The sequence below is a fragment of the Heloderma suspectum genome, chromosome 4 (genome assembly GCF_057233095.1).
Source record: "Heloderma suspectum isolate Gila_16-S chromosome 4, 16-S_ref, whole genome shotgun sequence".
Classification (NCBI taxonomy): domain Eukaryota; kingdom Metazoa; phylum Chordata; class Lepidosauria; order Squamata; family Helodermatidae; genus Heloderma; species Heloderma suspectum.
The window spans coordinates 107,863,542-107,877,641 of NC_139461.1; the positions used below are offsets into that span (position 1 = coordinate 107,863,542).

Below are 14,100 nucleotides of genomic sequence, written 5' to 3' on the forward strand. Positions count from 1 at the left end.
AACTCTCTTGTCATTCAGATTTTTCCAGCACTCTTGTGTCTTGACCCTGATCCACCACCCCTCCTCCTCACTAACTGTATTGTTAGACAACTGCATTTTCAAAACATCTGTTTCTTCTCAGCCACACTTGGCATTATGTTATGCTCATCTAATATGCTCCAACCAGAATTTCCATTGGTTACGAGGTTGTCCTTTCACACCCATCCACCCATCCTTTCACACCCATCCACCCATCCCCTTGTCCTTTGAACAGCATCCTATTTTCACTCCTCCTCCTCCATTCTGTAACAAGAGATCTGAAAGGGTCTGATATCTCATTGATCTATCTTTATTTGTGATATTCTAAAATTAGCTAGATTCCAGGTTGACATAAGCTGAAAGCAGTATTGTTGATGGGTACTAGCTAAAGTGTGTCTTTCAGAGAGAGCCTCTGTATGTTTTCTTAAAAGAAAATCCCACGCTGTTCAATGGGGCTTACTCTCCCTAGGTAGTGTGTTTAGGATTGTAGCCTTAAAATCTCTTATGAGGTAAGCTGGGTTTTAAGATGCTAGCTAGCCTTATGCAGTGTGTAGGAATAACCGTTTATGTTAGACTTTATTGCATTTTGCCTAAAACTTGTTGAAAATGCATATTTAATTGTGGTGTTAACCACATAGACAAATTCAAATGCTAAGTTTCATGCATCTGAAGAAGTAAGCTCTTGTCTATGCGTGCTTATGCCGCTATACATTTTATCAGATTTACAGTGCAAACCTATACATAACTATTCAGAAATAAGCTCCGCTGAACTCAACGGGACTTACTCTAGGATATGTATCTATAAGTTTTCAGCCTAAAGGTGCCACAGGACTCTGTATTATTTTTCCTTAAACAGCCAAACATTCTAGAATTTAAATATGGAAGAAAGGCTTTGGGATAAGGCACTTTCCACCAAGATATGGGTTAGAACAGTTGCATATGAATGAACATGAAAATAAAATAACTTTTAGGTTCAAAAACAACAAGGAGCCTTGTGGCACCCAAAAGACAAACATATTATGGCATAAGTTTTCATGGACTAGAGTAAATTGGACTCTAGTTCATGAAAGCTTATGCCACAATAAATATATTCATCTTTTAAGGAGCCACATATCTGTGTTGTTTTTGCTGCAACAGATTACCACTCTGTTGGCTTTAGCTTCAAATGAAAGAAGCCTTGTGCTGTCAAATGATTTACAGCAGCCACCCCCAACTTGGCGCCTGCCAGATGTGTTGGACTACAAGTCCCATCATCCCCAGCCAGCATGCCCACTTGAGGAAGGCTGATTTACAGTGAAAATTGTCATGCTGTGCATCCACCATTTTTCAGTCGAGTTCTATATTAGCCTTCTCTCAGCCTTTGGGAGAAAATTACACAACCTCAGTGCTTCCATGTAGGTAGCAACCTAATAGCGATGATTAATAGACCTCAAATAATCAGTGAAACACATCTGTCATAAGTGATAGGTTTGAAAATGTTTTAAAACTCACTGTCTTCATAGATAGCCTGTTCCTCTAATTATTTCTAGCTGCTGCATAGAGGTTGGTTTGCAGTCAGCTAGCGATAAAATGCAGCAGTTACCTCTTGATCAAGCAATGAAGGAATACAGAGTAAGGTGCTTTGAAGCATTTGAACTATGTTGACATTTTTATAATGGATGCCATATCATCATTCCTTCTATTTCCATTGTTCAGGTTGAGTGCCATTGCTTATGTAGCTAAAACAGCACCACAACCCCCCCCCCCACACACACACAAGAGGGGAGGTGTCAGCTGATGAGGAACCCGAGGTATGCAGTACTATACATACATATAGTATGGTATGCAGTACTATACATACAAGTACTATATATATATGAGGGCCGCGGTGGCTTTGTGGTTAAGACGCTGAACTGCAGACCGGAAGGTCTGCAGGTCAGCAGTTCGAGACCCGAGTGCTGTGTAACGGAGTGAGCTCCCGTCTTCAGTCCCAGCTTCTGCCAACCTAGCAGTTTGAAAGCAAGAAATTGCAAGTAGGTAAATAGGTACCGCTTTGGCGGGAAAGGTAACAGCGTTCCGTGCACCTCGGTGTTCAGTCATGCCGGCCACATGACCACGGAAGCGTCTTCGGACAGCGCTGGCTCTTCGGCTTAGAAATGGAGATGAGCACCACACCCTAGAGTCGGACACGACTGGTTGGGGACACCTTTACCTTTAATATATATATATATATATATATATATTTATATATACATACATATACACACACACACACACATCTATATATCTATCTATATATATATATATATATACCATGAAATTTTATTTTATTTCAAAATATGGTTAACAAAATAAAGGCAACAAAAAGAAGAAGAGTGTACATAATAATAAATCAAAATCACTGAAGGAACAAAGAAATTCACTAATTATAAATCTTCGTCTATAACTGATATGCTTATGGAACATCTACAATAAAACAGCCTAAGTAGGAGCTCAGTACCTAATGAAAGTTAAAATACAACATATAAAAGGAGTGTGTGCAAGTGTATGTCTTTTTCTGTTTGTGCATATTAATCAGAAAAAATACAGGCAACTGTACTTTGTTAGAATTTTATCAAAAGTTTGAAATGCCTCAGTATAGGAAACGAATGCAAACTGTGGTGCTGTAATATCATTCTTCAAGTTCTTTGCTTGCTGCACTTGCTGAGTAAGTTTATATATACTCATAGTCTCCCAGATTTTAGTAATCCACTGCTCTTTAGTTGGTTGCTTTGGAGACTTCCAGTTACATGCTATACATAACTTTGCAGCTATGTGCAAAACATATTAAGGGAAAAACAACAAGGACTGAGTATGCTGAGTAGTCATAGAATGTTGACTGACTTTTGTGGGGGTGGGATAGAATGGAGTATTGTAGAGAAGGGCATGGCTGACTGGAGCAATGACTGTGACCACTCTGCACTGCAACATTTTGTTGCAGATCCTATTTATATATACTAATAATGAACTCAGTTCTCAGTCCTCACGTAGCCGGAATGGCACTCTCTACATACGAGGGAGAGATCTCAGCAGGCTTGAGGCAACCCCAAAGTTTGCAGAAGTATAAACAACTTCTAAGTGGAAAAACCTCCTAAGAGATGGGGAAGCACCCAGAACAGCTCAATGAAGACTGAATGTGCTCAGTGGCTCTCGAATGCTGGTGGGGGGAAAAAACTGGAAAACTAGGAGTAAGTGGGGAATGGAGTGAAGTATTGTGGAAGAGGGTATGGCTGGCTGGAATCCTGAACTGAATCCACACAACATTTTGTTGGAGGCCCCACTTGTAGACATGAAATTCTTTTGTAAATAACCATGGTTGATTATTTTTAAAATTCCATTTTCCTTCCAGAATGAATCATGGCTGAGGACCCTCAGAGAAATTTCCGATCAGTTTATTATGAAAAAGTAGGATTTCGTGGTGTTGAAGAGAAAAAGTCACTGGAAATCCTTCTGAAAGATGATCGGTTGGGTATGTTTGGCAGGATGTGTGGTAAAATGGTCATCTCTTTTGGCTCACTCTTGAATCTGCAGTCATGTGCACACTTACTTGGGAGAAAATCCCATTGAATGCTTACTACCCTTCTGAGGACATTTAAGTGACTTTTGCTTTCTTTCCTGGCTGGTTTACACTGTGCCTCAGCATGTGTCATCTACTGACAATGGGTGGAAGCAAGCCGTGGGCAAACGTTCCTCCTTTCAGGGCCAGCACCAAGGATTGGTATAGTTGGGCACTTGCTGAGTGCCCACGCCCCAGCAGGGGCTCACTGAGAAGAGCCCCTGGAGCTGCTGCTCCTCTTCACCGTTGCAACCTGCTTGTTCACCTGCCTCTCACTCTGGCCCAGGCAACGGTGGTGGTGAGGAGGAGGAGCAGGAGATGGCACCGCCTGCTTGCTCCCTGGCCCTCTGCCTGTCAAGCAAGCAAGTGGTAGCAATGGTGAGAAAGAGGAGGAGGAGCCATAGCAGCTGGTGACAATGGCAGTGAGAAGGGAGACTCACTGCGGGAGGGGCCCCATTGAGGGTGTCTTGCCCAAGGGCCCTCAAAGATCTGGAGCCAGCACTGCCTTCTCTCCTTCCCAGGTGGGATGTTTTATGTGAACTGAAGCTTACGTCTCACCTGTGTGATCTCTTCACTGCTTTGGGGTGGTTGAATGTGGGGGTGAATATGGTGGCACATGAATGAATACATGTGTGTGTGCTGGGTCACACAAAAGCTTCTGTGCTCCAACAGTTTGCCAGATGCAAGCATGCACCGAAGGCATAGTACGAACTCTCTCTATCCTCTGTTCCCAAAAACCTGGAAATAACTGTATGAAAAGAGATCCTATGCTGTGGTTGCTCAGCTCCTTTATTTGCCTCTTAGCGCTTTAACCAGTATGTTGCGGTGGTGGTATTTGTGTTTTTTAATTTAATATGGTATCTGCTCCTTTGTTTGGGATTTTACTTATTCTTGAAGGAATAGGGAATGTAATTCTTTCCCCTTGTTTCCAACTGTGCAGTGCATAACTGGAGGGGGCAGGAATTGGCCCTGGGAAGGCAGGCATCCTTCCCCACTTCCAGCGTAATGTCCAAATAAGGGAAATTGTGAGTCATCCCTGCTCAGATGTATGTGTTCTGACCATGGACCATGCACATGTCACAGTGTGGATGACGGCAAGTGATCTGGGAATGCAGTTGTCTTGCACTTGTGGATCTGCGAATCAGCAAAACCGGAGCTCGCTGAAGTTTTCCAAATTCCATCTTGAAGCTCATTCCCACCTTAGTCTGTTCAGATTGCGAGCGCTATTTCTTTTTGTTTGTAAAGCTGTGCATATTTTTCCAAATGTATGCATAAGTTGTACACATCTTTGAAAGGTACATGCTCTTTTCCCATGGATTAAAGTGCATTTGTGCTCATTGTTCATAAGAAAATAAGAAGGGTCCATCTAGTCCAGCGTTCTGTTCACTCAGTGGCCAACCAGCTGCCCATGGGAAACTCACAAGCAGGACATGAGCGCAACAGCACCCTCCCACACATGTCTCCAGCAACAGGTGTACATAGGCATACTGTCTCTGATACTGGAGGTAGCACATAGCCATCAGGACTAGTAGCCATTGATAGCATTCTCCTCTAGGAATTTGTCTAACCCGCTTTTAATCCAAATTGGTGGCCATCACTACACCTTGTGGTAGTGAATTCCATAGTTTATGCACTGTGTGATTGTTAGTGCCTGGAGTACACATTTTTTCATGCACATTTTTCAAATGTACGCATACTGTTGAACACTTTTTTTTGGTCCACGAATCATATTGCAAGCTTGAAATATATGGAGTTTGACTGCAGATTGTATCTCAGTCTATGTTCAATTGGAAGTTGTAAACTGGGTAAATCCTGATCAAAAACGAACTGAAACAAATTTCTCATGCATTCCTACTTGCACTATCCACATTTCACCACTTTTGTATAACATGCAAAGTGGATCTTGGAGTGGGAGACTGGCCGTGCAGCTTCTTTGGTTCACACTCATTGCATATTCATCACTGTCAGGAATCCTTGTGAGTGGAAGTTTCCGTGCTTTTCGACTGGGGGATGGAATGCAGTGGGTGAGTGCATCCAGCCCAGTAACATCTTCTTTGTCATCTTTAATCAGTAGATTAATGAACTAAAGCTTTAGAGTGCAATCCTACAGGACTGGCGCTAGTTAAATGGAGGTCTCCAGTTTTGGAGCCCTCCGCCCATCCAAAGCCCTGCTGGCAAGAGCCAGGCAAGACGGGAGGAACAACAGAGGTGTCTTTTCCTCCAGTAAAGCAGCTTGAGCGAGATGGGCCTCTGAGCCTGGCTGGGGGCAGGGACAGGAGCTGAGGGGCTTGTGGATCCATGGCCCCTCCCTGCCCCCTGGCCTGCCCACTTTCTTCCATCCCTGTCCTCTTCTAAGGTTGTGACACTGACCTTGGGGAGCTTTCCATGGTGGCTGGGTTGAGGGGGCGGGGGGGGGGATATCCATGATCTCTCAGAGCTCTGTGTCTGGCTGTGGAGAAGGAGATCTTCAGCATCCTATGGCCCTGGAGGTACGATCTAGAGGCCACTGGATTGCTCTGGTTGGGGAATGCTGAGAGTTGTAAGATTTTTTTTCTGTCTAAACATGCATAGGATTGCACCCATAGTTGATTATATTGAGAGCAGTTTTTATATGATACTGAGGGCTATTTTTAAAAATCTGTTTTGGCTCTGGTGAGTTCCTGTACTATAGAATGAACAAAAGGTGCTAAAGATGGCCACAACATGAAATATGTTGTGTTTATTAAATTAAAGTTTAATTTTACCCTTCCTTCAGTATCTCAGAAAAGCACCCATACTAAGGTTTTAATTTATGTAAATATAATCAATGGCAGAAATGTAAAATTCTTTAATTGCTTGGCTTCTGTATACTGTAAAGTTTTTGAATATAATCTCTGGATTTACATTTTACAAAAGGACTGCAGTGGGGGGAAAAACAGCCATTTTAAATGGGGTTTGTTAACCATGAAAAATTGAAATTCTCACCTTCTAGGGGTTTTGTCAGTATTGTGCCCTAACTTAAAAGATGTGTCCTGGTTGCTGGAGCCCCAGCGTCTTTGAGAGTAGAGATGCTTCATAACATTTTCATGTTTTAAAGTAGTGTTTGTTTTTAAATCTTTATTCACAGATATTGAGAAGCTTTGCACATTTAGTCGACGGTTTCCTTTGCCATCCATGTATCGGACCCTGGTGTGGAAGGTGCTTCTAGGTATGATGAACTATGAAGACCAAGGTCTTGATTATACATGATAAGGGTGGTTTGGGACATGTGCTTATCAATGTAGGACCTTCATAGCATCTTTGAACAGAGCCTCAGCTGCCTTCCTGTCCATGTGTACCCAGACCAGCCTTCCCCAACCAGGTGTCCTCCAGATGCCTTGGGCTGCAATTCCTGGGAATTATAGAGTTGCAGTCCAGCACATCTGGAGGAGACCTGGTTGGGGAAGACTGACCAAGACAATGAACACACCAGGAGCTGATGGTAACAGTCATATAACTGAGTACTATCCAGCCTGTCAAGGGGGAGCTTCCAATGGCCTGCACTCTGTCTCACCAGTTGCTTGTGGGTTGCTGGTCAACAGCAACTACTTGTGGGTTGCTGGTCGACAGCTGCTTGGCTACTGTGTGAACAGAATGCTGGACTAGATGGACCTTGGTCTTATCCAGCAGGGCTCTTCTTATGTCCTTATGAAAAATGAGCACTAATACACTTTCATGCATGGGAGAAGAATATGTACCTTTCAAAGATGTGCACAACTGATGTGTACATTTGGAAAAAAAATGCACTGCATTTCAAATGAAAAGGGCAGCTGGTTGGTCACTGTGTGAACAGAATGCTGGACTAGATAGACCTTGGTGTGATCCAGCATAGCTGTTCTTATGTTCTTATCTTTGGTTATCTTGGATTGTCCTGGAGTATCAGTATTTTAGGGGATGAGCCATGCTTCTGGGGTCAAACACATGCTTTGCATGCTGCACATCCTAGTTTCAATCCCTGATATCTCTAGTTCAAGGGATCTTGGGAGGCAGGACTGGGCAAGACATCTGCCTGAGACTTTTGAGAGAGCCACTGCCAGTCAGGATAGACAGTAGTGGGCTAGATGGACTGATGGTCTGGTTCATTAAAACCATGTAATTACATACGTTATTTATATGTTAATTATGTGTTTAAAACATTCAGCCTTCAGGCTCCATTAGTAATCAGGGAGTCCTGGGCAATATCTATCTATTGTAGAAGTACAGTTCTTATAATCCCTTGAGACCCTCAGACCCAACTCTCCTTACGTATACATATAGACATACGTCGTATTTGTAAGGACGCTCACAGGCTGAATCAGTGCATGAGTGGGGCCACCCCAACTAACCCCACCCGCAGGATTGCACATGCCAGCTTGCCCTGCCCGCCTGAGGTCTGCATGTACAGCAGTGAGGAAACCGTGCACGCCTCTTTCTCACTACAGACGTTCACATTGTACGTGCAGATGTCAGGGGCGTGGCACGCCGGCATGCGCCACATCAGAGGGCAGGGCAATTTGGTGCTGCCCTGCAGTGCATTGTTTCAGCACTCAGTGTTTCTTACGGCTGTGCTGTTTGGCTGATCCAAAAAGAAGAGTCACAGTAGGACGGTTTTCACCAGCACAGCAAGTGAACTTAAATCTAGCGCTCTCTCTCTCTCTCTTTTTCCTTTCCTGCCAAAGGAATTCTTCCTCCTCACCATGAATCTCACGCATTTGTGATGAAATACCGAAAGGAGCAGTATAGGGATGTGTGCCAGGCTCTTCAAGTAATGCGCTTTATCAAGGATTCTACTCCGCAGGTGGAAATCTTCCTCCGGATATATCAGTTGGAGTCAGGACAGCTGCCTCGAAATCCATCTTTCCCTTTGGTCAGTCATGTTTATTTTCGTTCCCAGTGAGCGTGCTAAGTTGTGAAGGAAATGTGTAATGGTGAAGTGGCCGCAGGAAATGCAGTCCACCTTGCGTTCCGTCTGGACTTGCAGTTAGTGGCCAGTGTGGCAGAGCCGTCCAGTTGCCTTACATGGACTGTCACTAATGCTGTAAATAGAAGCTTGGCAGCTGCAGAAGAGAATGCAGTTGTGCTGCCCAGAAAATACAAAGACAGAAGTCCTCTTCTGTCATTCGAATTCTGCAAGCATGGAAGGGAGCAGGGATACACAGTCTTCCTCCGCTTGTCACCTCCCCTTCCCCGTGGAAGACCTTCCGTGGAAACATAACGCATTCAAGTGAACGCGGTTACAAAGCTCTGTGCAATGAGGAACTTGAACACGGCTACATTTCCGCTGCAGACGGGGCGGCGGCGGTGTCACGAGTGGAGGGGGCAGGGCCAGAGCGCACAACCCTCTCCCCTCCGCTCTTCCAAGGTTTGAATGACTGAATAGGGCTGTAGATTGCTGCCAATCTAGTCTTCGTTCTTCAAGAAAATGGAAGATAATAACCCAGCAATGGGAAAAAGCAGAGCATCACTTATTCCTAGGTACTAAAAAGAAGTTGCACTTCTCATCCAGTCCCCAAGTCACAATGTTGTCATAGGCAGAAAAGACCTTCTGCAACTTTAAACTGCAATTGCAGAGAGCATTGGTGATAGTGAGGATCAAATTTGATGCTTTCTGGGTACAGAATAATGTTAAAGTTGCATATTTTGGCTGTTACTCCCCTCATTGCTTTCATGATTCCTCCATTCATTTCATTGGGGCTAGTGCTGAACACCAGTGTGAACCCCATTAAAAGGAATGAAAGAAGCACAACAGTCTGCTGCAACACATACGGCTTTATTTTTGTCATATAATAATAATACTTACTATTAATGGAGTGATTAAGGGAGCAATCCTATGTCCACTAGACACTGCATAGAGGGCCACAGGATTTTTCAGTTTCTGGGAACCAAGGTTCTAGGTATGAATGAAGCACTTTCAGAAATGTGGTTTCACCTGTAGGGAGGCCCTAAAAGCCTTCCTTCCTTGTCTGTTCAGTGTGCTTTGTCCATTCTGCCATATGCAGCAACTCTTGTACTCAGGGCCCCCCCAGAGCAGCAGCAGTTGCCTTAAAGTAGGGGCAGGCAACCTTTGGGGCCCATGGGCACATCTGGAAATTCGAGAAACTGTCCTGGGCACAACATGGCTCCCATGGGTGGGCCTGGCTAGTCGCAAAGAACAAACAACCTGTGCAGAGGCATTCATTAAGATGGCAGTGGCTAAAGGCTCCCATTTTACTTTGAAGCAATCCTTGCAGCTAGTAAGAAAGTATTTAAAAATATTTCTTAAATAAAAATTGGGAGGGGTAGGGTGTCATGGTGGGCACCAAGGCAGGTGTCCCGGGGCACATTGGTGCCCATAGGCACCACGTTGCCTACTCCTGCCTTAAAAAGGTAGGAAAGGCTGCTGGGATACTGCAAAAGACTCTTTCCAGTCCAGGTCTGCCCCTCTTGCTGAATCCTTCAGTATGGTGATCTTGAGCATAAGGCAGGCCCCTTTCAGGGAAACTCACTACAAAAGGTGTAATTGGCACTCCTAGCACAAAAGAGAGGAGTGCGATTATTGCTGTGAGCTTGATTACAAATGTTATTACAATGGAGCCAAGTTACTATCGGTTGTCAAATCACAGGATTGAAGGGAAAAGGTGTGTGTGATATTTTGGAATGGTTTCATGTTATGCCTGCTTTGCTTTCTAGGAAGCTGAAGATGAGATATTCCTTGCTGTTGCTAAAGCTATGGAGGAAATGGTAGAAGATAATATTGACTGCTATTGGCTTGTCAGTAGTTTTGTGAACCAGTTGAATAAGTACAAGGATTCATTGCCACAGCTGGTAAGAATATGTATCTACATCTATTTTGTACACACACACACACACACACACACACAGACGGTGGGCACTGAGGCAGGTGTCCGGGGGCACATATATACACACACACACGTATATATGGTGGCAGTGCAGGAGAGGGCCTTCTTGGTGGCTTTTCCTAGGCTGTGGAACTCTCTGCTGAGGGAGGCTAGGTTAGCTCCCGCTCTGTTGTCCCATGCCAGCAGGCAAAGATGTTTTTATTCAAACGGGCCTTTGGCCCGTAAGTTGGTCTGTTAGGTTGGGCGGTGTTTTATTCTGTTATTTTTGTGTTTTTAACTGTGTTTTTAATGTAATTGTTTTATTACTGTCTTAACTAAATGGTGGTTTGTATGTTTTTACTTATAAATATTAGCCTCTTCAAGTGCCATTTTCTCGGTGGAACGGCAAGGTACAAATCAAATCAAATTAAAAAATACGTAAAATACACACAGACTTGTTTTGGCAGTCCAGCCAGTTAATAATGAAATTTATAGCAACCCTTACAGTTCAATCTGACCTTTTCAGGACATGATCTTCATGCATCATACTGAATTTATTTTTGAAGATGCACTTTTTGTCGTCGTTTTTTGCAATAAATACCAACGGCTGTAAGAGTTATTTATTTATTTTGGTATATTTTATCATTTCTCTTCACATTTATCCTGCAGCCCAAACTTCTGGAACAGTACCTGAGCCTTGAAGACAGCAGACTCCTAACCCACCTGAAATCATGTTCAGCAGTGGGCCGTCTTCCTTATGATCTTTGGTTCAGAAGGTGTTTTGCCGGCTGTCTACCTGAATCCAGCTTACAAAGGCAAGGCCATCTGCTCCTCCCTCAAGGTCCCTTGGTGTTATTGAAAAACAGCGAAGGTGGAGTAAAATGTCCATGGATCACAGCTGGCTTTAGATTACAATCCCAAAGGCCATAAATTCTCCACACACACCATGGCCCCCCCAAATGCAGTGTACTACTCTAGGGAGAGTCCACCTAAAAGTATATTACCTATGAGACATCTTTACTGTCCTCTAAACTCAGGGATGATATATGAGAGTGTTTTGACATATCAGCAACTTCTAGCATATTAAAAACATGCGCGTTATTCAGATGATATAGAGAGTTACATAGGTTTTGCGATAACAGTTTTAGTCAGAAAAGAAAAATGCTTTACTGAATATGAATTATAGATATGAAATTAAGGACATGTGGTGGTATGACTTTGTGACTAATTTTTCTAGGGTTTGGGACAAGGTTATTAGCGGTTCTTGCAAAATTCTTGTCTTCGTTGCTGTTGAGATCCTATTAACCTTTAAAATGAAGTTGATGGCCTTGAATAGTGCAGAAAAGGTTGAACAGTTTTTGCAAAATGTAAGTACTCTTTTTACATGCTTTGGTGGATTCTAAAAAAGGCCCAGTGGGTTAGTTATGTTCAACAGTTTTTAGAGAGCAAGAGGGAGACTGTGGTTTTGCCCAATTTTAGGGTATTGCAAGTAAAAGTTTGCAAGTGTTTAAATGTACAGTGGTTCAGTTCTGACATCACACTAAACTATGATCATAGTTTAGAATCCAATTGTTTGAGTTTTCAGACGTACAACAGTTTCACACCGGTTTGTGAATTTAGACATAAATTCTTGGAAACCATAGTTTGTGAACTGACATAGGTTCAGACATTAAAAAAAACCTCCTCTCAAATGGCCTTCTATAGTTTGCTCAAAACCTTCCTTTCCAGGAATGCTTTTGGGCCATACACTTTTTGAAGTGGTTGTAATTGTGGTGGGATAACTTTGCTAAATAAATAAAGACCTGGTTTGCATGTAACAGCGGCAAATTGTGGGTTAATTAATTAATTAACCCATGATTTGCTGCTGCAGGTGCTGGGCACATTCTATGACCATTTTGAATAAAATTAACCCATGATTTGCTGCGGTTATGTACGAACAGTCCCAAAGAATGTACCCTCTCATAGATGCTTTTGAAGACAGATTTTCGACGACAGATTTTCGAAGACAGATTTTGAATCTGCATAGCAAAATCTGTTGCTATGCAGATTAAAAAAAAAGAGGAAAGTAGTGAAATCATATTTATTTATTTGATTTATACCCCTACCAAAAATGTATTTGCAAGCAGGGGAGCTCCCTTGGTTGAAGGAGCTGGTTAAATTGCACCTCCTCAGGCATTTGTCCATAGCCTAGGGAGCTAAACTGGAGAAACACTTGGACAGGTACTGTTTGATCCCCTTTAACAAGGGAAATATTTGTGACACAGTCTTGGCCTCAAAAGAATAAAGACACACCTAATGTCCTGCTCAGAAAGGACATGACAGTTTCTTGAAAAACTCCTGTCCAAAACCCTAAGGAGCCTCTGCCAGTCAGTATCAACAATACTGGGCTAGATGGACCAACGGTCTGATGCAGTATCAATGGCCTGTCTCAGAAGGCAGCTTCCTATGTTTTTATGTATTTTCTCTCTCTCTCTCTCTCTTTCTCTCTCTCTCTCTTTCTCTCTCTCTCTCTTTCTCTCTCTCTCTCTCTCTCTTTCTCTCTCTCTCTCTTTCTCTCTCTCTCTCTCTCTTTCTCTCTCTCTCTCTCTCTCTTTCTCTCTCTCTCTCTCTCTCTCTCACACACACACACACACACACTTTCTTTGCTGTCTTAGTTTTTCATAGCTACTTTATTGTATTTATTGTTGTCAAACTTAATAGTTATTATCAAATGTTACTGTCGACTTACAGTGTTAGCCCCTCTGGGCTTGTTGAGGACAGGCCACGGCATAGATGTTTTAAATAAATAAATGCAGCCAATGAGTTTTAAACAGCTCTCAGGGCTGACTGGGATGTGCATAATGTTTACGTATCTAGATCACGTGTGGTTAAATAAGTTCAGATGACAGTACTGTATTAAACCAGTTTGACCTCTTTGTATGTGCACTAGTGGCCATTCGCCCCCTCTGCCACCCCCATTTTTCACCTGCGCCTCTGATTCTGGGGGAAAAGAGGATATTTTTCGCTATTGCACTGAAGAAATAAAGAGCAAAATGGTTGAATACGTTATGACCCAATGTGGATTTTCAGGCTCAGTCCAACGGGCGTGTGACCCTCCCATGTGGGGAAGCTCCCTCCTTCACTTAGCTGGAGGACTGCCTGCATACGAGTAGCTGCTCTTTCACTGGGAATGAATGAGCGGAAGAGCTCTGTGTGCACACTGGAGCCCCTGTTCCTGGGCAAGAGCTAGGGTAAGAGAGCAAGAGACTGATACGTGGTCAGAGCAAACTTATGGTCTCTGGGAAGATACACCAGGACCATGGGATATGGCAAATTCTCCCCCTTCCTGAGGCCGTAGACATAGTTATGACCTTGGGGGGGTGGGGAATCTGAGCAGTTCCTGCAATCTTGGAAGAAGGTTGGTGAGAGAGAAGGGTATGTGATGGTGAGGAGGAGGGGAGGAGGAAGGAGATATGTGGATCTGTTGGACCCACAAGCCTCTCCATTCTCCTCTTGCCCTTCAAGAGGTAGGCCAGCTAGGTGGGCTCAGAAGCCCATCTAGCTAAATATGGTGAAAAACAGAAAAGGGAGGTGAAAGCACCTCTGTTGTTCCTGACACGCCTTAGGACAGATGGAAAGCTCCATCTATGCAGCGTCAATCTGGTAGGATTTTGCTCTACAGCAACTAAATATCTCAAACTAAATATCTTTTTT

The 14,100-nt window shown here is 43.4% G+C and overlaps 1 protein-coding gene across 11 annotated transcripts in view; it reads left to right on the forward strand.

The window, feature by feature from the left end:
* Positions 1–14,100, forward strand: part of TBC1D7 (TBC1 domain family member 7) — a 34,692-nt gene that overhangs the window by 1,311 nt on the left and 19,281 nt on the right. For 8 of the 11 annotated variants that reach the window (XR_014790227.1, XR_014790230.1, XR_014790229.1 and 5 more), the window contains exons 2-7: positions 3,386–3,505; positions 6,699–6,779; positions 8,269–8,456; positions 10,259–10,393; positions 11,077–11,222; positions 11,645–11,774. Coding sequence is in view for 5 of the 11 variants with exons in the window: in XM_084850307.1 (XP_084706433.1) it covers positions 3,394–3,505; positions 6,699–6,779; positions 8,269–8,456; positions 10,259–10,393; positions 11,077–11,222; positions 11,645–11,774 (792 nt within the window). In the remaining 6 variants the exon portion in view is untranslated. Of the gene's footprint in view, positions 1–3,385; positions 3,506–6,698; positions 6,780–8,268; positions 8,457–10,258; positions 10,394–11,076; positions 11,223–11,644; positions 14,093–14,100 lie in introns of those variants that run through there. The other 3 variants (XM_084850311.1, XM_084850312.1, XM_084850310.1) reach the window with 2 other exon arrangements.